The sequence below is a fragment of the Equus caballus genome, chromosome 18, assembly GCF_041296265.1.
Source record: "Equus caballus isolate H_3958 breed thoroughbred chromosome 18, TB-T2T, whole genome shotgun sequence".
NCBI classification, from domain to species: Eukaryota; Metazoa; Chordata; class Mammalia; order Perissodactyla; family Equidae; genus Equus; species Equus caballus.
Window position 1 is genome coordinate 27,439,342 of NC_091701.1, and position 24,697 is coordinate 27,464,038.

General features: G+C 39.9%; 1 protein-coding gene across 2 annotated transcripts in view; it reads left to right on the forward strand.

The window, feature by feature from the left end:
- Window positions 1–24,697, forward strand: part of ARHGAP15 (Rho GTPase activating protein 15) — a 607,941-nt gene that overhangs the window by 550,424 nt on the left and 32,820 nt on the right. For both annotated transcript variants that reach the window (XM_001915565.6, XM_023622852.2), the window contains exon 15: window positions 651–756. In XM_001915565.6, coding sequence (XP_001915600.1) covers window positions 651–756 — 106 coding nt within the window. The remainder of the gene's footprint in view (window positions 1–650; window positions 757–24,697) is intronic.

The following is a 24,697-nucleotide window of genomic DNA, read 5'->3' on the forward strand; positions in this document are numbered from 1 at the left end:
CTGAAATCAGTTTCACCGGGCAAAGATCAAGGTGTTGGTAGGCCTGTGCGCCTTCAAGAGGCTCTATGTCTTTGCTTTTCCAGGTTTTAGAGGCTGTGTTTATTCCTTGGCCCAGGGACCTTCATCACGTAGCCATTTCTCCTTCTGCTTTCTTTGTCACATCACCTTCTCTCCCTGACTCTGATCTTCCTGCTTCCCTCTTAACCACCTTTTTGATTACACTGGGCCCACACACATAATCCAGGAGAATCTCCCCATCTCAATCACACCTGCAAAGTCCATTTTGCCATGGAAAGTAACATATTCACAGGTTCCAGAGTTTAGGATATGGACATCCTTGGAAGGCCATTATTCATCCTACCACAACTTGTAAAATAGTAAAACATTTATGCAAACTAATTTCATACCTGATCTGAACAGGAAGATCATGTGGAAGCCACACTGTTGCTGCTTTCATCTTACTGTGATCTAATTCAGAGTCAAAATGCAGAGACTCCATGGTAACGAGGCTAAGTGCGCCTATTCCCTTTGGCTGCTGATTAGGACTTTAAGTTGCTGAGTCTTAGCCCAAAATTCTCCTAAGAAAATTCCCTCATGTACCTATGAAATCTCATACTTTTCTAACCTTTTTAATTTCTTTTCTTTTTCAGAAAAGCAAGACTACAACACAAGAATTGAAACTATAAAGTCTCTTGTACAAAAACTCCCTCCACCAAATCGTGACACCATGAAAGTCCTCTTTGGACACCTAACTAAGTAAGTTGTAAGGGTTTCTGGTTGTGTTGTCGTATACTCGTTTCCTAAATGAGCAATATTTAACTTCAGATCTCTACGACAAAAGTTTCCACATGCATCTATCTCAGATTTTCCCCTCTAGCTAACCTAAGTCTTCCTGCAGAAGCTGCAGAATGTACTAGAGGTAGGAAAGAGAACCTAAAAAAGGAACTTGTGAATGAGCTTATTTTTCCTGGCCTTTTCAACGAGTAGATGTTTGCTATTTGATTGTTAGAAGCATAGCCAGAGCCCTGGGATGGGTCATCTTTACTTTCTTATCTAGTATAATGGGAAGAGCAGGAAATGATTCAGATATGAGTGTAAAACCTAGCCCCTCCATGTACCAAGTGCTGTGACCTCAAATAAGATACTTAAACTCTCTGAAATCCAAATTCCTCATCTGTAAAACGTTGATTCAGATTGATAAGGTGCCATGTGTGTAAACAGCTAAGAATAGAGTATTCTAGGCAGTAAAAAAGTAAGTTTAAAAACCCAGAGGACCAAAAGAGCTTGATGTATTTGAAAAGAGAAAGCAGGCCAGGATGGCTTGAGCTGAACAAACTAGGAGGGCAGTGGTGGGAGTTGAGGTCACGGACATTAGACCAGTGTCAGGTCACATAGGTTCTTGTGGGCCACAGTGAGAGATTTGGGTTCCATTCTAAATAAAATGAAGAACCACAGAGAGTGCTAAATTAAGGGAGTATAAGAGATCACCCTGGCTGCCTTGGGGAGAGTGAATTGCAAAAGTGAAACCAAGGAGACGTACTAGGAGGCAACCAGGCAAGAGGTAATGGCGGCTTGAGTGAGCCTTTAGGGAGATATTTTAATGGTGGGTCAGACTGGACTTGCTGTTGCTAGGGATGCAGTGGGGAAAGGAAAGGGGAAATTGAGTGTGCCTCCTAGGGTGTGGGCTTGGGCACATGGAGAAATGGTAGCGCCATGTAGAGAGATGGGTAAAAGTGAGGGAGAAGCGGGATGAACAGGAAGAGCAGACTGGGGAGCTCCATTTTGGACTTGCTAAGTTTGACATGACTGTTGCTCATTTGCCCTCTGTTAACATCTTCTTCAGATAAGGCAAAATACAGTACAAGTGATGAGGTTTTCGCTTTCTCCATATACGTATAGTAATGTTGAAGCCTGATAGAGTTTCAAAGAGACTGGGCAGTTTGCTTTTGTGAGATTAAATCTTAATCACCTTAATCACCCATTCCTTGGTTTGAGTCCTTCCTACAGATTATTCAGCTAATCCACTGCATGATTTTTAATTGTAAATGTAATACACACAATTACACAAACAAAAACTTTAAACAACAGTGGTGCATATACGTTAAAAAGTGAAATTTGCTTAGCCAGCTGAGCAGAAGTAACTGGTCTTTTTGTATATATCCTTCCAGACCTGTTTCTAAGCACTTGCAAACATGTGGATGTATGATTGTTTATCGTGTTGAAGTATATCATACTGTACATATTGTTCTGCAACTGTTTTGCAACTCATGGACAGCTTTCTACTTCATTTAACAGACTCATCTGGTTCTTTCTAATGATGACATAGTATTCCATGGTAAGGATTAGTCCATAATTTGCTTAACCAGTCACTGCATTAGGTAACACATTTCAATCTAATTCATTATATTAGTTTCTTTCTTATTTTACTCCCAGAGGGGAATTTGTGTCAAAGTTCAGAACATCCCTTACTGTTAGAATGTCCCTTCTTGTCACCTCCACTTACTAGCTACAGTGGGAAACCCAGTGTGGTTTAGTGGAAAGAGCTAGGGCTTTAAAGAAAGACAAAAGAGATCTAGAGTCAAATTCCTGTTCTATACTTTACTCCCTTTATGATCTCAGGCACATAAAATCAGATTAAATAATATCAACCATATCTTGTGGTTATGAGAATTAAATGAGATAATGCATATAAAATGCCTGGCACAAGGTAAGCATTCCTCAAATGCTAATTCTTTTCCCTTAGGATCCAGACACACCATGAAAGAGGTTTCAAGTTACAAGTAAATACTAGAGTGCTTATCTCAGTAACTTTAACTGGACAAAGTCATAAAATAAATAGAAAAGTATACATTTAATGCTATGCAATACCCAGTCATGGAGATCTTGAGAAATATCCATTACTCAGTCTCAATTATTCCTTTTTTTTTTTTCCTATGGGAAGAACAGCTATAAAATGAAGAAACTGAGAGTCAGCTAAATCGTCCTTTGAAAAAAATAAAACACACAGATGAGAATCCATTCAATTAAAAATCTTCAAAGGATGAGAATCCTCACCTTCCTGCATCAATCCCAGTATTAACAATTAATGCCTGATCAGGCTTCTTATATCTAAATTAATTTCTTAATTTTGCTAGAACTTTCATTCAGTTCACTAGAGATGGAAATAGATGTTTTTAACTAAGATTTAAGATCAGGTTATTATATCACCTTCACAGTATTCACATTATAAGGTTTCTCATTATAGGTGGAGAGAAAAGTGTTATTTGCTAGCCACCAACTTTTCTTGAGTAGTGTGACCACATTCCACCCTGCACTGATTTATAAACTGGGTTTAATTATGCATAAGTGTGTGCACATGATTATATCTTGTTAAGCATTTCTTGCTAAGTTTTTGATAAACAGCCAATCGTGGCATGTCATCAAAGCCTGAGAAGACTAAATAAGAAGATTGTTTAACGAGAATTTAAATATATTCATGTTTGAAAGAATCATTAGAATGTTTTCCTTAGTCTTGATGCATTTGGTAGTTCTTCAGAAAATCTACCGTCAACACTTGTGTGTAGTGTTTATTCCAAATTGTTGCAAATATATATATTTTGAAGTTTGTTTAGTGAGGGTCAGGGAACGTAATGAAGTGCCAGAAATTCCACTTGACCTACGTACTCTACAGCCAACAGAATAGAACTCCATTTTTGCAGAGCTCTGAGTTAAACAAACATTCCCTTGAAAGCAGAGCAAATACTGAGAAAGCTTAATACAGCATGGTTGCACTAGAAGGTGGATGCAAGTCCTGTCCACAAAAGCCAGAATTTTTAAAGGGTTATGATTATATTAAGTGTAAGATTATATAATGGCTACACAGTCTGAATAGTCTCAGAGCTCAGAGTCCTTGTTCCTGATCAAACTCAGGGTCAAGTTCTCTGCTTCTGCTGTGGTAGCTTGAGACCAGAAATTCAGAATAAGCTATCATCAAAAATGCTAGCAACCAGAAACCCTGATTAATAGCCACTTTCACAAATTGACGTTACAGTGATAAGCACTGGAAGGTCCTGTGGTACCTTCTGAATCATCATGTAAATGGCAAGTTCTAGGTCTATAAAAATATGTGTCAAATGCATTGTCCTATAGCCTGCTTTTTTGGAAAGGCAGGAAGGCAAAGTGAAGATGAAGTTAATGGGAAGGAGGACGTAAAAAATAAGGCTTACTTTCTGAAGGGTCATAACTGGAGTTGAGAGCCAGGCAAAGGAGTTACAGAAGACACAGAGAACCACGGAAAGTTTTTCTGTCAGACAGTTGTGTGATGTGCTCAGTGTTAATGAAAGAGTCATCTGACAAAAGAGTGCAGGGTGAACGAGATAGAACAGGAAAAGAACTCAGGAGGCCACGTGGGATTTGTAGTTAGATTGGAGTAATGAACATCAAATGGAAAGAAATGGTCCAAATCTTGAGACTTTCAAAGGAGAAGTTCACACAATTTTTTATTTCTCTCATTTCTTTGTCTCCCATATCCAGTCAATCACGGAGATAAGTCTGAGGTTTTAATGCTGGGTAATCATGAAAATAATCCCTCAGACAGCAATTTAAAAAAAAAAAAGCAAAAGGAGGTATTGTTTAAAAAGTTACCCTTTTGGAGCTGACCCCGTGGCCCAGTGGTTAAGTTTGCCCCCTCTGCTTCAGCGGCCCAGAGTTTCACTGGTTTGAATTCTGGGTGCAGACTGGCAACACACATCAAGCCACACTGAGGTGGCGTCCCACATAGCAGAACTAGAAGGGCGTATAACTAGAATACACAACTATGTACTGGGGGCCTTTGGAGAGAAGAAGAAAAAGAAAAACAAAATAAAAGACTGGCAACAGATTTTAGCTCAGGGCCAATCTTAAAGGAAAAAAAAAAGGTACCCTTTTCTCTATATTGCAAATGCAGACAGGAGAAAGAGGAAGATAAGGTTATAGAAAACTAATGACATAGGATGAATCTGATTTTGGTGAATGTATTGAATCAAGTCTTCCGTAAGCTACTGGTTGGGATGTACCAACCAGCATGTGGGGAAAGCCATATCTCGAATTTATGTCAAGAACGAAAACTTTTCAAATCTTCATACCTTTTGAGCCAGTCATCTTAACTGCTAGGACCCTATCCTAAGTACTGTGGAGGGGTGGGGCAGTTTATGCAGATAAATAGTTTATGATAGTACTATTTGCACTGGTGGAAACTTTGAAACAACTTTGTGTTCAGTGATGGGGACGGTTATGTAAAACATGGTACATAGTATCAGCCTAGTGAAATGTAGTTCATAGCTAATTGTTTTGTAATTTAGAGAAATGCTTGTGTTAAATTAAAAAGTCATGGGTACAATATTTTATATACTCAAAGAGAGTATAACTATAAATATGTGGCAGAGTTGTGCATCAGGGGAAAACTAAAGATATTTGCTGAGATGTTAACATTTCTTTCTCAGAGTTGTTGAACTATGAGAGGTTTTTTCCTTCATGTGTTTCTTTCCCTCTCCTAACAACGGTGTAGGAGACCTTGAGGGTAAGAGAACAGGTAAAGGGAACAGGCTTTGGAATTAGATGTGAATGTGGAACTTGGCTCTGCCAGTAACTGGAGGTGTAACTTTGAACAAGTCACTTAGCTCTAAGCCTCCATTTTCTCATCTGTAAAATGGAGATCATAATAAAACCTATTTCTCTGGTGAGGATTGAAGGAATAATGCTTTTAAAGAATCTTCACAGTACCTAGCATACATTAGGTCCTAGATAAACACTATGTATCAACAATGTATTATTTTTGTAGTGAGAGAAATATAAAAGAATTTTTAATGAAATAAATATAGGAAGAACTGCAGAGGCTACGTTGCCAAATTTCCTGGCTTCCAGAAAATTCTTTATCTCACCACAGAATCTTTCTCCAAAACCCGAGTTTCTATACTGGCCTGACTCAGCCAGTTTCCCCTAGTCCCAGTGAGGCTGCTTTCTGGTTTGACAAACCACATGACACCTCCATGCTGTGCTCTGTCTCCGTGTCAACTCCCCAGCCTGGCTCTATTCTGTCACTGACTCACCATCAACCTGATCCGCATTTGTCCTGTGTTCTCAGATCCAACTGTTTTCACCTTCGAAGTGGCAGCATAATGATAAAATAATCTAGTCTGCCTTAATTTAAGGCAGGCATAAGGAGGTTGGAGATAGGCACAGGTCTTCCTTTGCTTCTTGTCTGGAACTTTCCAGTTATAGCAGTTTCCTGGGGATGGTTCTCTTGCCTTCTTGTCTAACTTATCGGAATGATTCTCACAGTAAGAATTTCCTGCCAGGCAGAACAGCACACTGGCTTTGTGGAAGCCTGGTAAGTGAGACATTCTGAAGCTGGTAGGGCCTTACCCTATGCCTCAAATTCCCACTGTAAACACTCCTAGAAATCCTATCAAGCACATATCCACCTAGAACTGGCCCTGACCTTTTGAAGTTCTGAAATTCCTGTTGCCATTACTATTAGTAAGGTGTTCTAGCTATTGCTGAAGTCTTTTCCCACATTTTTATTTCCAGGATAAAAGTAATACGTGATAATTACAGAAAATTTAGAATATAAATACAAAATTATTTCCACCAAGCTAAATCAAACTCAGTAGCCAGATTTATTTTATGGTATGCATTTTGGAAGCCAGAACACTCTCAAATTTTTGAGGAGGTGGGAGACAGAAAAGAACAATTACCATGTAAATACACATTGTTCGGAGGAAGTCAAAACGTCTTAGAAATGGATGGCTTTTAGGAGTGACTTATAAAATGATGTCACTCAGTGATTTTCAAAAACAGCCTTGGAAGAATATATTTGCTGCAGATTTTAGATGCAACTAAACATTCTTATGGGAGACTTGTACTTCATAAAATAGGTTGAAAGGAGAGCTAAAAGTTTTCCCTTTTGCATTGACTAAGAAAATCGTCCAGCTGTTCATAGAATTCCAAGGTGAAAAACTGATATGGCTGAATAGACAAATCTCATGGAAGCATGCCAGTTGAATGCCTCCTTGAAAGGCAAAACATCTGAGCTGTGGCTACTTTGTGAGAGTAAACTGATATTTAAAGCTTCTCTGTGGTCTTCATGGATGTTAAATAAAATATTCTACAAAAGCATGTCAGAAGCAAATGATGGTGACCTAGAAATATAAGGGTTGTATGAGGAAACAATGGTGAGCAAATAATTCGTCCACCCCATCTTCAAAATGGCACTGTGGGCATTTTGCGGGGAAAAAATGAGACATAACTAAAGAATGGACTTGAAAGCCTGTGAGCCCTCGCCCTTCTCTCTGGTGGTCAAGAGCCATGACTGGTGAATCTCTCTGCCTTCCATCAGACCTCTGAATGCCCAGCTCTGGTGTGCATTGGAGCAGGCGATGTTTTTCTGTGCTGTCTTCTGGCACTGCACCCTTTTTCTGTACACTTTGGTCTCTCACCCAACCACAATACCTGATAGCCAATGATTTGCAGGCCATGGGTATTTTTACTGGAAAATGAGGAACCTGTGCAAATTCTTATTTTCTTTTTTCTCTCTTTTTTCTTTTCTTTTTTTTTTTTGTTCCTGAGGGACAGAGGCTGCAAGTTGTTTGAAATAAGCCAGAAGCCTAATAGCTCCTTTGCTTGTGTATTTGAAATGGCACCCTAATCACTTTGAAGAGCTAATGTACTTCCTATGGGCCTGAAATTTCTCAACTGGACTCCCGTGGCAGAATTTGGCCTGGTAGTTAAGAAAATTAATTACTCTGATTGTGAGGATGAAGCAATAGTTCCCAACTCCCTGTAGTAATCATTAAAATGTCATCTACTAAGGAGACATCTTGGCATGGGATTTATAAGGTTTGTGAGCTGGGGACTAAGGTTCAATGATCCTTCCAGTGGTGGATCTGTGTTCTGGAGGAAGGCCTTGGGAGATAGGGTTTTTAAGATGGGAGTGAAATTATTACTTTAGATCTTTTGATTTAACATTTGAATGGTAACATTAACCACTGAATAATAGGAAATAAAACAAAACCTAAAATGGCTACTGCCATCTATCATTGTCTTTACTATTAGTGGTGGCCCACCCCACGGGGGTATTTCTCTCATGAGAGGTAAATTTTTTAAGTTGCCCCACCCTTCTCCGCTATGAATCTTGGCCTTTTGCTTAATGGAAAGAACCAGGCATTTGGAATCAGAAGACATAGGCTCAAATCCCAACCTCAGCCCTTAGAAACTGTCCAACATTAAGAAAACCTTTTAGTGTCTGTAACATTCCCTTTTGCTTATATGTGAAATAGGTCAAATAAATTCACACTTGTGAAAATGTCTGTGAAGTGTGACATCCTATCCACCTATTCCTTCCAGAAGTCTTTAATGAGTCCTACTCTATTCCAGGCACTGGACTAGATTGGAGGTTGGCAGTTATGGCTCATGGGCCACATTCAGCCTGCTGTCTGTTTTCGTCAGTAAAGTTTTATTAGAACACACACACAAGTACCTATATGTTTGTGTATTTCTGATGGCTGCTTTCACTTTACAGTGGCAAGAGTTAAATAATTGGAACAAGTTGCACAAGGCAAAAAATATTTATTCTCTGACCCTTTACAGAAAACATTTGCTAACCCCTCACTTGATACTAGAGGCATAAAGAGGCCTCCTTCTCTCACTTACCCAATAGTCTCCTGGGGTAGATAAATTAGTAAACAATTATAATAAATATCATATGATATCACAAGACACTATGAGGGTACAAAGAGGAGCTGAAATTTAGCCTAGAGAAACCAAAGAATGCCTCCCAGAGGAGATGACATGGGATATCTTTAGAATGTCAGTTTGGCAGACAACAGGCCTGTTATAAGCAGAGAGAATGTTGTGTACAAAGAGAACCACGGTGTGGTAAAGAAATGGTGAATTCTCTGGAATGGTTGGAGAATTAAGAAATGTAAAACAAGTGACAGAACATCAACCCAGAATGCAGTAAACTAGAGCTGAATTGTGAAGCGCATCATATACTTTGCTGAGGAATTCGAAATTCCTTCTGTAGACATTAGGTGAATCACTGAAGGGTCTGAAGCAAGGAGGTAAAGTAAGGAGATTCGTATTTATGACAATCACAATCTTTATAAGTGTGAAGGATAGCCCATAGGAAGGCAACACTAAAGGTGGTGAAACAAGTTAAGAAGCTGTATGATAGTCTAAGCTAGAGATCCCCAACTAAGAGAGAGGTAAGGGGAATGGGGAAAAGGGATGGGTACAAGAGGCATGGAGGAGGTCAATTCAACAGCACATGCTCACCAAGTGCATGCAAGAGGTTGGGAAGAAGAAAGATTCCCAGATGGCAGCCAAGTTTTGAACTAGCTGAATGGTGATACCATTAACTCATGTAGAGGAAAAGGGCGAAATTGGAGGCATGAAAGGAGTATTTTTTCGACATGATGTGATTTGGTCATTGTTTACATTCCAGTAGCAAAATCCGTTAGAGGGTAAGAAATATATGTCGTGAGTGCAAGAATGGTGATTGGGATCTAGGTATAAATTTGGGAGTCATCAGTTTAAAGATGGCAATGGAGTAAGGTCATGAGTAACCCCAAAGAATGGTGTGAAGCTAGAAGAGAGTTGAGGACAGATTCCTGGGGATGTCTAACATCGAAGGGGTGGTCAGAGGAAGAGATTGGGAAACGAGTCTGAGAATGGCATGTATGGTGATAGAAGGGAAACTTGGCAAGAGGTATTGCATTTTGTGATTAAAACTATTACATCCACAAAGGAGGCCTAGAAAATTCTTATGATAACAGAACATTGGGCAGAATTTCTAGTGATGACTAGCTACTGTTCTAACCTTCATCCTTTGGCTCTTGACAGATCATAGGAATACATATAATAATCTAGCAGAAAAAAATGTTATTCTATAGCATAGTCAGGTCCTGAAAGATTGGTGAAGATGGAAATTACAAAGAACTGACCTGATCCCTTCTGCCATCAGAGCTTAGGCTCCAGGAGGACAGGAATTTATGTCACTCTGATTCCTGCTATATTCCCAGAGCCTTGTACAGAGTCCCACAGATTACAGATACTCAGTAATTTTTGTTGAATAAATAAAATCACATGACTTCACTGAACAGGAAGATAATAATCTAACAGCCAGTGATGGCTCCAGTTAAAATCAACTGGAATCTTGGAAACTTGATAGATTTCAGAGTAGGACTAGAAAATATTCCATTTTGAGGGTATTGGTTAGTAAGCTGTCCCTCTCAAGTTTCCCACTCCTTACCTGATATTTATCTTTTCATCATAACGAAAAGAAGAACAGCTCCAATTGTAAAAGAAGCAATATCAATGTTAAGACTGCATGTTAGGAGGCCCTGAGTACAATGATGAATGAGTGTTAAAGGAGGCTGACCCTACTAAGGAAGCCTTGGTCAGGAAATCTATGACCACCCATCACTGTTGGATCCCAGATCACTCACTGCGGTCCATGGTGGGGTCACCAGTTCTTCTGATTATCTGGAATTTGTAACAGATCTTGGAATATAAAAACTTACTTTTATATCTTCTGTCATTACTCCCCCAACTAGATTTAAGACTTTCTACCACATCTGTCTCCTAGCCTATCAACCCAACCTCCCTGTCAATCATTTGTTCCAGATCCAATATTGACTTCCTACTACCTTGAATTACTTCGCATTAGGTGAGACAAGAAAGAAATCACCATGATTACAAAAGCTTGCCATCTGCTATTAAGGGTATAAAGACATTTGATTCTCCTATTTTATGGAATGGCAAACTTCAAACTGGAAGGGGAAAAAAATTAACCAGGCCTCAAGTCACCTGATTTCCAGTCCACTAGACCACACTCTGCTCTCTTGCCAATACCAATACTCAATTGTGTTTCCAGGGAAGAAGGAATAGTAAAACAAAGACTGAGAAAGAGGAGCCAACTGAGATAGAAGCACAGACCCATCGCTCCAATTCCCTTATTCTAATTGATCACCAGCTATAATCCCAACTCTTTAAATAAAATTACCTAACTGGTAAACTGACATATTTATACAACGGGTTTTCTTGGTGTCTGTCTCTCTCTCTGTCTCTCTGTTTCTTTCTCTCTCTGTCTCCCTCTAACATATTGCTTTCCACCTAAAAAACACTGGGGAAAGTTTTATTTTTAGGATTTCTTTTTAAAAACATGTTCCACGTCCACATTCATTAATGCTGTGTGTGTGTGCACATACGCGCCCTTAGAAAGAGCACGTTTTTTAAAAGGCAGTGATGGTTCTGCCTTTTACCACCTTCTTTCTCCTCTTTAAATGGAAAGCTCTGAACCCGGATGCCCAACCATGGAAGATATTCTTCCAGAAGCAGCATCTGGCTTCCTGGCAAGCCCTTCAGGCGAGTTGTTTGGGGAGATTTGCAGTTGTCTCTCGGTCTGTCACGTGTATCGGATACCGTGGCCTCTCTGGCTGGCATGTCCATGCAGCTGCCAATTCCTTTCGGTTCACCTTTAATTCTGAGAACTAGTTCCCTCATTTTCATTTCTTACTGGACTTATTTTTCTCCCCACTGCCCATAGGAATTCCAGGACAAGACTAACTTCTCATTGCTGTCTGCCTGACAACTGCCTCTCCAGGCCTCTGTCTTTTGAACCCGAGTGAAATCCTGAGCCATTGAGTCCTACATTAAAATAGGTTCCTTTTATTAATATTTGTTAGCCTCTTCTTGTCAGCATAGCTCTTTGGAAACTGTAGGGTTTTTCCCTGAGAAGAAAAACAAAACATTCCATCGGAGTAATTTATTCTGGTCTGTACACAAGACATGAAAGTGTTCTTGACATTTGTGTATTATTTAGTTAAATCATATTGGCTCCCCACATCCTCGTCACACCATGAACAAAAGAGCATCGCAGGACTGGAAAAGATGAGGCGACGCGGCAGCATTTACCAATAGCAGCCGCTTCAGGATACTAAATTTTTTAAAGTAGCTTCATTTTTTTTTTTTACCTGTTAACATATATATATTTTTTTACTTGTGAAGGATTCTGTGGGGTTTTTTATGGATAATTGTTAAGAACACAGAGTCCGATGGTAGCCCACGCACCAGGAAGCCGTGACAAGGTGCTGACAAGTCCGGCAGCAGTACCCAGAATGCAGAGAAGAAAGCAGAAATTAGAGCTGCAGGGTGACATCCAGGAATAGTTAACACGGGGTGGCTGCATATTTCCATGTTGTTGGGTTTTTTTTTTTCCTCTCATGCAAGAAAAAGTGCAGATTATATACCAAGATTTCAGATCTCAAGACTGTATTGTCTGGGCTGAGAAAAGACTGGACTGTAGCAGTGGACAGGAGGAAATCTCAGCCATAAATAATAAGTGGTCTATGGCCAGTGGCAGACTCAGCCCACACTGACTCTGAAGAGGTACACAACTAAAACTATGGGCTTAACTGGAATGAGAGCTTCTGGGGGACAAGGAAATGAGTTTAGGGGCTGTTTGGATCTGGACGTTGGAAAAATCTCCTTGAAACCATCTGCTACGTAGAGTGGAGTTCAAATTTAAGATTAGAATTTTTAAATCTGCTTTAATCTCTGCTTCAATGACATTTTTCAGTCTCTAAGTTTTCCTCAGGTTAATTTGTTAATGTGTATAAAGAAAGTTGAAAATACATGCAGAAATTAGAAGCTTTATACTAAATATTGCCCTGTGGATAGAGATGACTATTTCTCACTTCCTGTAATTTCTTCTCTTCTGGGTCAGACTCACATTCTTTTTAACCGGTCTATTTTCTCTTACATTTTCCCCTTTCTTTTTTCTGCCTTTCTTCCTAATATCATCCTCCTCCTCAAATTCTTCCTCCCATCCCTCACTCTGAGAACTCTCTTCACCTTTAAAGCACTCTTGCCTACATCATCTCTCTCCCATTTATTCATGATACAAACACATATTGAGTAACCATTGAGACAGATGCTGAGCTGGAAATGCAGATAGTTTTACCAGGACAGCAATCAGCCCCTAGGATCTGGGAACTTTATTCAATTATGTTGTCTACCTCCATGCCCTATCTGGAAATGTTTGCTTCCCTTGATCTCACTCTCACTCCCAACTTTCCAGCTCATGCCCCTCCTCTTTCGGGGATTTACAAACCAGCCTATCTTCTATAGGCTTTCAGTTAGTCTACCCATCCGGTTCAGGAAACCCTTGCTCTTCTTTTCTTCCTCATTTTCCAAAGAGGCAAATAGAATACTTTGGGACAGAACCCTTGCAAGAAGTAGATAAGACATAGATGCTGAGACTCTGTCACTAAAAAGATTTTTTTGTGTTCTCCATGAACTCACAGGCAACACACATACTCCTTCAAATACTTTTTCGTTTATCAATTTGTTCACTCTTTTGTTCATTTCATTCATTCATTCTTTCATTCATCTCCCATCGTGTTTGGGATATGAAAAGATACAAGAAATTACCCCTCCTCTAAAGGAATTTGTTTCTAGCTATTTTGTGTTTCTGTGCTTAGACACCAAAACAGAATAAATTTCCTCACATAGTGAAAAGACATGCAGAGTGATACTCTACCTAAATCTGATTTTTTTTTTCCCTTTTGAACACTTTTTTGGCAATCATTTCCCAACCCAGAAAAATGCCACTCTCAAATGCATCTCATCTCTGATTGGAGCACAGCTCTGTCCCCTTGGCTCCCTGCTCACCATCTTTCTCCACTTTTTCGGTTCTAACTGCCTTTCCAGAGCCATAAGTACTTCCCTGGTACTGACCTTTGAGTCACCAGAAGGAGGATTCCATTCAGTCTCCCAGGGCCACATTTCCTATTTAGGGTCAGACATCCCCCACAAAGATAGGAAGGCATTTTACAGATGGTTTATATGTCCCACTATAATTTTTCTAACTAGTGGGAAAGGAGAAATGAAATGCATGCCCTAGTCTCTCTGACTTCACTCTCCATTCATATCACACTGAAAATAACCAATTCCTGGAGTGCCAACCTCTTAAAGTAATTCATACTTCCCCGGCAATCACAGGATTTACCCTTAATCTTGGCAGAGGTGGGCCCATTTTACCCATGCCTTATCACATTCTTGCTATTCTCTGTGTGAGTTTCCCCTCCAACACTCCATAATAGGCTGGGTGGGCCTAGAAGCAGGTGGCTTCATAGGGAAACTAAAGAAATGTTCATTGTCACATTCTAGGAATTTCTGATCCTAATGCACTTTTATCCAAGAAATAGTAATGTAGAAGAAAACAGGCCTGTGCTTGTATGTGGGACTGTGGGTGGCAGAGACAGTGGGGGCAGGGAGGGAGATGGTGAGAGAGACACACTTTGCTCATCACGGACACAGCCACCTGAAAAACACCAGCTAATTAGCAGTCTGTAGCCACACAACACAGCAGTTTAGTACAAGAAGTGAACAATACTTTACCTAATTGAAACTACAGAGCCAACTTAGGTAGACTGCATGCAATTACAGAAATTGGAAGTCAGCCAGGACACTGAGGTTAACAATCCCTTCTCTCACAAAAATCACCACGGGAACTTTAATGACCACAAGTGGTAAGGGCCGTCATCCTGCAGCCCATCCAGAAAGCTTCACCTCTCACAACCCAGGCTCCATCAGAAGGGCTTAATGGGTCAACTAATTGGCTGGAAAGAAGAGTGCCCTCTGTCGGCTCACGTTCACCGTTCTCAGGAAAGTGGTTTTGAAGTAGTAGAGTGGAGGGGGATTCAAATGATGGAAGACATCCAGGGAGTCAAGAGGTGGACAGTGGGAACTGTGAGTCCTGTAGCCAGCATGAATGCCACCTAAGCATTTCAGAAAGTTCTGGCTCAAGATTTCTCAAACTTTAACGTCTTTACGAATCAAGTCACCTGGGGATCTTGTTGAAAATATAGATTCTGAGTCAGGAGGTATGGGACAGGGCCTGGGATTCTGCATAGAGACCCTGCTTCCAGGTCCTGCTTATCCAGAAACCACACTTTCAGAGGCAGTTCTTACAGGGAAGAGGGGAGAAGTTCTCTGGGAACCAAGAGAACAGAGGCTGGGCAAAAAGAAAGAGGACTTTAAAATGAGATTTAACACCCAGAATAATCACGTTCACTTTCATTTGCCCTAGAAACTAAAGAAGCAGAAATATAGAGAGTCCAAAATAGTAAAAATCCATTCCTAGGATGGAGGGATCTGGGTTGAGGGTTTGGGGAAGGGCACAGAATTTGGTCCCTGAACGTGTTTCCTGAACGAGATGCCTACTCTGAGCAGCGGTAGTATTCTGCACTCATTGGTTAGTGCTATAGCAGAGACACACCAGCCAGCAGCAGGCTGTGATGACCTCCCAAGAACCAAAACTGTCTTTCAAGATGAGTCAAGAGAACACAAGATAGCAGAATGCAGACCTTCAAAGCTTGACCAATGGACAGTGAAGGGAGTGATAATCTTCCTTCAAAGCTTTGTAAAATAAAATCAGAGTTGCTGAAAAACATCAAAGAATGGGCCATTTTTAAGCTTATATTATGCAAACAGTTTATAGCTGTGTGCTACAGAGTCTTTCATGCTAAAGCGTGCCTATACCATTAAGGACTTGATTGTGGGTTGGATTAATGATTATATTCTTTATTTAGTTTCCTAAGTGTTTGTTTTTTATACTAGTATCTACATATTTTGTGACCTCCTAATGATAGAATTCCCTTTAGATGTATGGAAAGAAACACACACACATACATGCTTAAAAAGCAAGACCCAATTAATCCCTGGTGAAAGCACTATGAGTTCCTACATTTAGACATGCTGTAAAAATGCTGTAAACTAGATAACACTGGAGTTTAAATATACATTTATCCTAATATATAGCTCATCAGTATAGCTGCAAAAATGCCAAAAATATATACATTTAGGATATCATTCAAAATATATTATTTGAAATGATCAGCTACCTCAAGCTAGCATGGTAAAGTATATATACAAGAAGGAGAAGACTATAAGCATCAATCAATGAATCAACAGTATCTATGGAGTGCCCACTCTGTGCTCCACGTGCTGAAGGGACTGAAGAAGGAGGCTGGAGCAAAGCTGAAAACCGAGCCATTATCTTGACATGACTAGAGAGCTATTATTCCTGTGTTGGCCGTGGAACTCAGTGGGAAGAGAGGAATTCCTAGAGAGACTTAAAGGAAGTCAAGAGTATCTGCTGATAGGTTGGATCTGATGGATGAATGACTGGAAAGAGTTGAAGACAATGCCAGGGAGCCCAATTTGTAGACTTAAGAGAGTGGAGATGTCGCCGGGTCAACTTTGAGCACCAACTATGTGCCAGGCCTTGTTCTAGGAACTTACAATACATCAGTAAACTTAACATAAATCACCTGGCCCTCATGGAGTTTATGTAATACACAGAATAAAAACAAACAAATAACATAACAAAGAAATGCTACAGCATATTAGAAGGTGATGGATGCTAAGGAACTAGAAAATAATAAAGCAGAGTAAGGAGGACCAAGAGTGCTGTGAGGGTGGTTTGCAGTGATAAATAATGTCCCTTAGGGAAGAAGGTGAGATTTGAAAAAAGACTTGTGGGAGGGGAGGGAATTAGTGAAGTGAATACCTGGAGTCAAGCACTCCAGGCAGAGAGAATTATCTATGGTCTTGGTGGCTTCAAGCGACAGCAAACCAAGGAGGCAGTGTGGCTAGAGCAGAGCGAGGGTGGGGAGAGGCAGAGGAGGGGAGTCACACTGTTGACAAGGACAGATCACATGGGACCTTGGGGACCATTGGGAGGAATTAGTCTTTTGCTCTGAGTTAAAGGAAAGGGAGAGCCAGTCGTAGAGTTTGGAGCAGGAATGACATGAACTGATTTCAGTTAAAAGAATCCCTATGTTAAGAATACATTCTAGGAGAACTGGAAAACTACTTAAATTAACCAGTTATCAATCTAATTAGAAAGAGTTATTTGTTGGTGGAAAGTGCTTCACACGTTTTCCTCTGATAGGTTGAGAGAATCTAAAGAACTGGATTCCAACCCCAGGTTACATATAAGCCTCTTGAATAACTTTAGGCCTGTTGCTTCACTTCTCAACCACTGTTTTGTCATCTTTAGCATGGGAATAAGGCTTAACTTTACCTACTTTGTAGTTTGTGTGTGTATGTGTGTGAAAGTCAAGAATATATACTGTTATTAGAGTTTGACACAATTGGAAATCCAAGGAAAGTGTCCAGCCCAGACACTTAATCTTGTACTGTGGAGAAAGTAACGGATTCAGAAGCAGAAAACTTGAATTGGTGGCCTGAGTTGATGACTCCTTAATCATGTTACTTTGGACAATTCAACTTCTCAGAGCATCATTCTCCTCTTCTGTGTTAAAAGAGATTACCATACCCACACGTCAAAAGACTTCATTCAGAGTTACACATAAATAAAAACCCATTATAAATGGTAAAGCGCCAAAGAGATGAAGTCCCCCTTCCCCAAACTTCTACTGCAACCACAGACAGCTCTACTCAGCCTGTTGTGAAGTTGTAATTAACCCTTTCCTCATACATAGGTTAACTAATTCATTGAGGGCAGGAATCATTTCTTCCCAGACTTTGTAGTCCCCCATGTAACCAGCACAGGCTAGTGCAACAGGAAGTATTTAACAAATCATTTTAGCAACTGGGTAAGTGAAGGTATGAAATTAAAGCAGGAAATGTAGATTTGAGAATCGGCTTTTTAGAGTAAATATTCCAAATCATAAAAGTAGATGCATTCACCAAGAGAGTTCAGAGCCTGAAGAGAGAGGATGGAGTCAAACACCACTTTGGGGGCAAGGACAATAAGAATCATTAACCAGTAAAGGGAAGCAAGAAGACAGTAAACAGATAATTCAGAACTATCAGCATTACGAAAACCTGCAGAGTACCGTCAAATAGCATAACTCAATAAATAACTTCTGCTCCAAAAGGATCCAAATAAGTCTGAAATCTCTAATAACCACTTATTTATCTAATAACCACACTCTAGCACAGACATAACTCAAGCTCATAATGACAGCTTCAAGATTCAAAAGTTCCTTGTGAATTATCAAAGGATGATAACGTGGCATCATTGTAATTTTAATATTAATTATGTTGTTTGCTGTTAATCTACATATGATAATATAATGAGTTTTTTACCAGAGCATTGCTTAATCAGAACCTTATACTCCCCAGGCCTTCTAAGTAAAAGAAGTTTACTGGGAATGAAGGAAAATTGCACATAAAACCATTTTCCCAGTCTGTTCTTAAGTACATACTTACCAGGCCATCTTGCAACATACCTAGCCAATAATATCCATCTTCTCTCCAGAGCCCACTTTTTTGTGTCTTTTTTAACTGACATTTTGGAATTCACCTGAAAACACCAACAATTTGCCAAGACAAAACTTGGCCTGTGGAGGAGACACCATATTCAACACCAATCTGGAGAAAACAACGTACTTAGTTCTTTTATTCATTATGATCTTAACATTTATTTTTATCATTATCATAATTTGGGGATTATAACTTAGTCTTACGAAAATTGGCCTCTAGGCTATAAAGAGTTAAGACCAGAAAGTTCACTCCCTGTGCCCTTATTTCAATCCCTCCTTCCCAGTGGTACCACAGAATGAATAATGCCTTAGACATAGTTTTTGCAATGCTAATATTTGAACAGTAAAAGATACCTTAAGACCTTCATCAAGATTTTTTAAGGCCTCATTTAATGTCAGTGTCAAGGTTCTGTGAGGAGTAATTAATATAACAAAACAAGGTCTCTGTGCCCATCGATTGCCAGGGGATTTATGCAGGTAACTCATTAATGCTGCAGGGGGTTCTGCATGTAAATCCCACAGCCACGATAGGGAAATGGGACCCAATGATTTTTCCCTCTATAAAAAACACAAACAATGACAAGTATAAAAGCAGATAACCTGAATATCTATACAAAACGGCTATATGGCTTGTAAAAGTTTTCCATTTACATCCTGTCACCTCTTCTTTTCACATGTATAAAAGATGGGACAATTATTTCAACAAACCTACCCATATAAATCAACGCAGTTTTGCTGTGGGAAGACTGGGTGTTTAAGGCATTTAATATTTCAGCATCTCCAGATTATCACCGGGATCCATTTCGCTTTGTGGTCAACTGCATGATTAGCACTGTGACAGGATATTGGCCATTTTCGTATGAAGATCTGCAAATCCTAGTAAACAAATACCAGTTGGAAAAATTAAGAACAAGTCTGTGGACTGGAATGCACCCTACTTGTAATGGGAACAAAAAGCTGGCAATCAAATCTAAAGAAAAAGCGAAATCACAGCAGAATGACCTACTTTAAGGCATTTGCCAAAGAGGCAGTGTTTTTAGACAGCTCTTCTGAAGTAGCGTCTTTCTGTCTATGCCATCTGCAGATTTATTATTGCCTGAAAAAAACAACCAGAAAAAAAAGGAAAAAAGCCCTATTTGAATGATACTAAGAGCCTGGTCTATAGGAAAGATTCCAGTATTGTGGGCACCACACCCACACCTACTGATGTGGTCCAAGGTTTTGCTTTAGAGGCACCTAATTAAGAAACCCTGACTCATTTACATGGAGACGTTTGATCTAAATTACACTCCAAACCGCACCAAATTGGGAGCATCTGTGAATGTGAAATGTTTGTTCCCTGTGACGGCTAGAACAGGGCCAGCTCTGGACGGCACATGTTCAAGTGACGAAAAATATTTCACATGTAACGTACTTCTGAGACCCACTTTTCCACTAATAATTCATAGTGATCCTAACCAGTATCTGTACTTCCACAATTATTTCAGGCTGTGAAAAATTATGTCACTTTTTTTTTATATGGGTAGAAAGAGGTAGAGGACCACCTACTTTGTTTGTTGTCATTGATAAAAGGCCTTCGGTGCAGCCAATAGCAAAAAGGCAAAGCTGGATAGTATAGAGGCTGGTCATTATATATATCTCCTAGCTTGGGATCCAGAGAAATGCAGAGCAGCGATCGAAAGGGACAAATCGCAAGGATGACCCCCTCTCATCACTGCCTTAACTTCTCCAGTTTTCTACTTGGCTTGCTGGTTCTCAGCAAAGCTTTCCCTCCCAACTGCTCCCAGGCTGTATTTGTGTCTAGAAGACACAGCCCATAAAAGGTGAGGCTATCAACAGATTAAAAGTTGCGTTATCTGCAATGAGAGGGCATTCAGAGTCAGCCCATCTCATTTCCATCCGGTAAAACGTGTAAGAAAGTAAAATTAAAAGAAAACATTTCTGCCATTGGATGCCATGAACAGAACTCAGCACATGATTCTCATGAAAGAGTGCTGTGTTTCAAGTACAATAAACAGTGTTTTATAGATACCATCAACCCTGTACTCTGGCACCTGATGGGCACTTTACCTCATGAGGCCATATATCACCTATGTCTCAGCAGGAGTCCAGGGAACAAGGAAAAAACTTTAAGAAAATAATTCCCTATTCTTTTGTCTAAGAAAGCTATTAATGCATTGACCTGATGTACTGTTTTTTGCGGTAGCTAGAATGAGATTTGAATATATTAGTATTTTCAGCAAAAGAGCCCAGGGAGCCCGGTTAATAACTTACGCATGGACACATAGATACACTTCAGACAGAGGTAAGGTTTTCAGCTCTCACGTTGGTAATACTTAGAGAGATCGAATGAAAGGGGCTGCTCTCCCCGAGTCTTTGTTGTGGGCATGCATTGTGACAGTATGGAGCCAGAGTTCTTCTGGTTGTCTACACAGCCTGGATTCAATAAACTGTTATATATGCATATTATGACAATGTGGTCAAGGAAACCAGATTTTTTTACTCCACCTTCAAGAGCCTCTGTAGCCTAAATCTGGTGCTTATTTTTCTTGTCCCCATTCAACATGTTAACATACACATAATTTAATACAGGTTATGTTCATTTTATAATTAAAGTTATGAACTTAGTTGGGAAAACATTCAGACTATACAGTATGAAAAATATTTATCTTTTTTAACCTATCTGGTTCAGTGTGAATCTCAAATGTGGATAATCGCAGACTATATTAGTTTGCTAGGGCTGCCATAACAAAATACCACAGACTGGGTGACTTAAACAACAGAAAGTTATTTTCCCACATTTCCAGAGGCTACAAGTCCAAGATCAAGGTGTTGGCAGGTTTGGTTCTTCTGAGGCCTCTCTCCTTGGTTTGCAGATGGCAGGCTTCTCACTGTGTCCTCACATGGTCTCTCCTCTGGGCACACACATGCTTGGCATTCTTCCGGCCCAATTTCTTCTTCTTATAACGGCATCAATCATATTGGATAAGGACCCATCCTAACGGTCTCATTTTAACTTAATTACCAAAGGCCTTACCTCTAAGTATAGTCATATTCTGAGGTACTAGGGGTTCGGGCTTCAGCGTATAAATTTGGGAGTAGGGGGAGAGCATAATACAGCCCACAACATAGACAAGAGTATATTCATATCCATACTGCTGAGATACCCCACACCAAATGAGTATTTATTTGAGACCAAAACCATAACTAAAGTTCATATTTTAAAATCTGTGCCATTTTTCCAGTATGATTTTCAGTCACTTCCTCCATCCATAGGAAACAATGATGACTTTCTAAGGTTTAGGGGAACGAGCAGCAGCCTGACTTTTCTCATACCTCCTTGCTAAACTGGAAGGAAGCACTTCTGGAATATAGTAAGTGTTACCACAGTGCCCGCCAGAGCCCCACCCCGCCTTCAGGGACCCCTGGTCTAGAGACGTAAGTGCCTCCCTCTCCATTACTGCCGCCCTCCATTAGGAGCAGACAATGCGAGAGATATCACTTTCACAATAAAACATTGCACTTACACCACACCTTTCAGCTCAGCATTTCCAAATGCTTTAAAAATCATTATTATTTTTATTATTTATTTGTGGAATCCCAACAGTCTACTCAGCACTGGGAAGTGCAGTCAAAGCCACAGAGCTATGGTCTCAGTTTCAGATTTAAACCGATGCTCAAGTTTTCCTCTTGAGGCGCCAGTATAAAATCTGAAGGTGGATGCTTGTATGTGCATGTATATCCAGAAAAAAATGGGGAAAGAAACTTATCTGATTTAGTCTGCTACGTATATAGCTGAAGAAATTTAGAGAAGAGCCATTTAATAGTGTTGTTCTAATAGAAGCTAAGAACCAAACCAAGAAAAAAAAGCAAGAAAAAAACACACGGTTTTGGACCTAAAATTCAGAAAATGGAAATGAATTTCCCTAATCAAGGACAACTACAATAACACTTTTAAAAGGGTTATTAAGCAAGGCAGGAAGTAGAAATCAATCATGCTCTGCACATCGTTCACTGGTCATTATTTCCTAGGTCAAATCTGCTTGGCATTCAATTTGATACAATCTTTCATCAAGTTGAAAGGCCCTGGAGAAACTTTCACTGGCCACCCACAATTTCCGACAGGGCTGTTGCCTGAGCCACCTCATTTTTGTTTTCTGACTTCTTATCATCATTGCATATTCTGCCGTCTTCTACTGAAACAGCTCGACTGCTTTACATGACTTCCAAAGTGGTGGATATATGTTGTCCATTCCTATAATGCTAGAATCTGGCACAGAGTAGGTGCTCAATAAATGTTTGTGAGCTGAATGAATAACATATTTTCATAGGACTCTAGACAGCAGTCTAAAAATGAATTTGACACACCCTGTTCTCTCAACAGTTGTAAGCTAAGATAGATCACAGCAAAGCAGAGATAGTCCAGATGCAGATTAAAAACCTAATGAAATAATGATTTAGATTGCTTTAAATCAAAGTGACGAAATGCATTTGTAGAAGTATATATGTTGAAAGTTCTGACTAGTCTTGAGTTTAGCCAGTGAAGGCTTTCTGGAAGAAGTATGAGTTCAGGAATTTTTGTTATGATGGGAGGGAGAAATTATAAACTGGAAAGTGTTCTATAATGTGGGGTGGGGCCACCAAGGAACATTGAAGGTAGAAACAGAGGTCAGTAATTGAACTTAAAAGATCAGAAAAGGAAAGGGAGTCAGAAAGGTAGAGGAATATTAGATTACTTGGAATATTCTAGTAAAAGACTTTCAAAGAAGATAAAGACCACCAAGTATAGAGAGTTACTTTAAGGATATTGTTGGTAATGTAGGGACATAGTTTGGGGATATACTAAAGGAGGAATTCAGAAAATAGGAGCTGCCACAACGCAGCCAAGGTGAGGAGGATGTCTCTTCGGTTCCCTGGGCTTGGTGCTGGGTACCACCCCCAGCAGTTCTGCATTTCCCCAGAGCAGAGAGCTTAGAAAGGACTTAGACACGCACTGTAATCATATGACTTTCTCAGTCTACATGGAGAGGGAATCACAAAAGGGAGTGCTTGGATAAAATGTACAATATTTCTTTGTCTTTCACCATCTCAAATTGGTAATGTGGAAAGACTACATGCCCTTCTGTACTGGGCTATTTGAGGCTTAGACATCCCGAGCCCCCTCAGAGGAAGGATGCTGTAAAGCAGAGGCACATCTCCCGAAAATGGGTGAATTAAGCCGCTGAGGAGTTGCTGGCCTCATCTTGAAACCCATCAAATAGCAGAAGCACAGCTAGAAACAGAGTTCAAAAGTCAAAAGTGCCTGACTACCCTAAATTAAAACTACTACAAAAAAATTCAGATTTCATGACTTGGCTCAAGCTGCTTTATTATATTTTATGTTTAGACTTTATACGTTTATATTCCTAAGTGCAAAGTCTCTTTAAAAATGTAACTGTTGAACTTAAAATCAGGAAGTAGTAAAGTGGCTTCACAGAGAGACACATATGGAAGGTTTTTGGTTTGGGAGGCGGAGGAAGGAGTTGGTTTTGTTTTTAGTTCTGTGGAATTTCAGTCCAATCAACACCTAGGTCACTCCTGTTTTAAAAAAAAAAGAAGAAGAAGAAGAAAGACTTTTTTTATTTTTTATTTTTAATGATCCAGTGTGCAGAGAATTTCTTGCAGACATCTGGGAGTTTAACCAGAGACATCCAAAAGACAAGTAGAGGTACAGCAGCAATGATAAGCATCTGACCTTTATTGTCATTTTCAAAAGGCAAATAGTTTAGAGGTTTTGGAGATGTTAGTGCTGGAAGAGAAGCTATCCAATCCTCTCATTTCAAAGCCGAGCAAACCTGGGACTTTCACAGGTCATCTAGTCAGTGTGCAGGTCCTATAACCCGGGTTTACTTTAGTGGTGGAAAGAAAGTGGAAATAAGCTATGTTGAAGTCACTTGAGCTCCAACTGACCAATTATTCTAGCTGGTTAAAATACAGTTACAGTTCTTGGATTTTCAGTTTCCAATAAGGGTAACTTCATCACAGAGACCCTTTATATAAAATTGTCAGTAGTTCCTCACTGTCTCAGCTCCACCTGGAACTCTAACCATTACTTCCATGCATGAATGTGTCGCTCCACCACATGAATGAATTTTCTCATCAACTCCACTCATACCTCCCGCATCCCTATCTGGAAGGCTTGACCCACACTCTTCTGCTCCAATCCAGGTTACTCTCTATGCTGTCTGGCCATCCCAGATTCTACCACTTCTCTGAAGGATCTAGCTCAATGTCCAGCTGTGTTAAGATTTGCTTGATCATAGATCTGGCTCTATCTGAAGAGATCTTTCCCTACCCTCAGCCCATAGCCCTTCTTATGAATAGCCATATAGGTAAATTTCACC